Here is a 2,787-nt window from a genome sequence, read left to right as displayed (position 1 = left end):
TGTGTGCATTTCCTTTTCTCTCATTACTCGCATTTCTCGCCTTATTTCCCTTTTCCCCCTCGCATCGTTTTCAGGGGTTTTTCTTAATTTTTTGATTTTTTTTTGTCTTTTTAAGTCAAAACCCTTTCGTTCTTTTACCCTTTTTTTATTTTTTATTGTTTTTTTATCCCGCTATTTTTTTTCTTCAGTTTCTTGGTTTTTTTCGGGTTTTGTTTTTCTCTTGGGCGCCTTTTTCCGATTGTTTTTCCCCCCCCACTTTTTTTTTTCGTTTTCCCCATTATCTCTCTCTTTTCTTTTTCTCCTCTCTCTCTCTCTCTCTCTCTCTCTCTCTCTCTCCCTCTTTCCCCCCAAATCCCTTTCCCCCTATCACCTCTCCTCCCTCTCCCCCTCCCTCTCCTCAAAGAAGAGAAACCATTGGAGGGGTGGGGGTGGGGGGGGGGTGGGGGTGGGATCCCGTAAAAAAGGGGGCCCCAAAGTCCCCAAATTTTTTATAACAAACCCCGGTAGTCCCGCCGGGCCCGGGGCCCCCCGGTTTTCTGGGCCCGGGGGGCAAAGGCCCCACTGTATTCGTTTTTGTTTTTTTTTTTTTCCGGGAAACGCTAAACTTTGCTTTGTTAAGTTTTTTCCCCCCTTCGTTCTTAAAATTTTTTTTCATACGTTTTTTCCCCTTTATTCTTTTTTCCCTTAAATTTTTCTTCAAAATTTGTTTGTTTTATTCTAAATTTTGCCCTTTTTTTTTTTATCCTCAAAGTTTCTATTTTATCGTCCTTTTTTCCTTTTTTCCTGTTTCCCTTGCAACCCCCTTTTTTTTGCTTCCTTTCTATGCTTTTTGTTTCCGATTCGTGTGGTGGTTCACTGCGAATGGTCGGGCCGAGGCCCGGGCGGACCCAAATCCACGGGGAGGGCCCGGGCCCCCTCCAGGGCCGGGCTTTCCCCCTTCGGGAGCGGAGGTTTTCCCTCGACGGGCCTGCCAAATGTCCCCGGGGACTTCAACCCCGGCATCCGGGTGTGATCCAGAGGACTATTTGGGCGCAGCCATCTCCTCCCCCGGGGGCCCTTTTTAGGGCCCACAGAAATGGGGGATTTTTGGGGGTCCTGGGATCAGCGCCCCAAAACCCCGTTTGCTGGGGAAAGGGATTTGTGCCAGGGAGGTCGACCAAGCCCTTGCTGGCACTCGCTGAAGTATCCTCATACTTTCTTTCATTTTATCTCTTTCTATCTATCTATCTATCTATCTGTTTATCTGTCCTTCTACCTACCTATCTATCTATCCATCCATCTATCCATTTGTCTATTTATCTATCAATTTATCTCTTTCTCTCCCTCTTCCCTCTCTCGCTCTTCCCTCTCTCTCTCTTTCCACATTCCCTCTCTCCCTCTCTCTCTCTTCCATCTCTCGCTCTTACCTCTCTCCCTTTTCCCTAATTTCCTCCCCCTCTCCCACTCTCCCCTCCTTCCTCCCTCTCTTTCTTTCCCCACCTTTCTCCCTTTCCCCCTTCTCCTCCTCTTCCCACCTTTCTCCCTCTCCCTCTTCTCCCCCTCTCCGTCCTTCCTCCCGTTTGCCCCTTCTCCCCTTCTCTCCACCTTTTTAGCCCTCCCTCCTTCCTCCTTTTCTCTCCCTCTCCCCACCTTCCTCCCCTCCCCCTTCTCTCTATCTTCCTCACCCTCCCCCTTCTCCCCCCAAAAAATTATATTTATTATATTTGTTAATTTAAACTTTCATCTACAACATAAGTTCTGATATATCCACGTTAATGTACACCAATCGTTAGAGAGAGTGCATTAACGTAAATATGCCGATGCTAGTGTTATAGATGAAAGTTTAAATTAACGAAACATTTAATGAACGCATGCCATCATATATGTATACATATATATATATATATATATATATATATATATATATATATATATATATATATATATATATATATATGTTTATACAATACACATTTCTATCTATCTGTCTGTGTGTGTGCGTGTGTTAGTTGACATTCCCATAGTCGTTTTTGACACGATCCTTCCCGAAAAAAAAATCGTAATTAGGCCAACATTAGGAGTATCATCTTCGGCACGGAGGATGCATCAGAAAGGAAGAAAGACAGAAGGAAATGAAAAAGGAAAATAAGGGAGACACAGGACAGAAGACAGAACTCATCACTGCGATCTACCAAGCAGTCCACGTATTGCTATGCGCTTGTGAGACGAATATTTTCTAATTATCAGCGTTCGTTTTCTCGAATTCATGCATGCAATGCGGTCTTTTAGTTTTATTATACCTCATTTACGTGTTTTGGCAGGAATTAATGTTCTAGCGTTGTGCGCGTGACATCTCAGTCACAGCCTGATATTTGAGCCCATCAAGTGTCCCAAATGGCGAAAAAAGTGATCAGAAACCAAGCAATTGTGACCATAGACGGAAGGGAAGAAACTGCCGGTGTTTCGCTATATATAGGTATGTAGTTTTCGTCTGGGTTTCCAGGAGGCGTATACAATACCACAGGGGTCTAGGGGTTGGGTTAGGTTAGGTTATAAATCCCACAGGGTTAAGGTTAGATTACCACGGGTGATGTAGATTAAGTGAAATCCCGTCAATTTCTACCGAACGACGGGTTTATTCCCGTAGTTGACGTGAAAACGTTTAACCTCCGACACCTTGCAGGGCGCGTCCCTGGCGCTTGGGGGTGTAGACGACGTCCATGGCGGCGACGGTCTTCCTCTTGGCGTGCTCGGTGTAGGTGACGGCGTCACGGATCACGTTCTCGAGGAACACCTTGATGACACCAC

At 45.2% G+C, this 2,787-nt stretch overlaps 1 protein-coding gene across 1 annotated transcript in view; it reads right to left on the bottom strand.

The window, feature by feature from the left end:
• Positions 1 to 2,641: 2,641 nt before the first annotated feature.
• The window catches only part of LOC119578545 (histone H4-like), an 852-nt gene continuing 706 nt past the window's right edge, over positions 2,642 to 2,787 (bottom strand). Inside the window, exon 2 of the mRNA XM_037926114.1 lies at positions 2,642 to 2,787. This exon is cut by the window's right edge and continues 199 nt beyond it. Within this exon, the coding sequence (XP_037782042.1) occupies positions 2,642 to 2,787 (146 nt within the window).

This window comes from Penaeus monodon, chromosome 11 (genome assembly GCF_015228065.2).
Source record: "Penaeus monodon isolate SGIC_2016 chromosome 11, NSTDA_Pmon_1, whole genome shotgun sequence".
Taxonomy (NCBI): Eukaryota; Metazoa; Arthropoda; class Malacostraca; order Decapoda; family Penaeidae; genus Penaeus; species Penaeus monodon.
The sequence above is the reverse complement of the archived record's forward strand: the minus strand, read 5'-3'. Positions and strand labels throughout refer to the sequence as shown.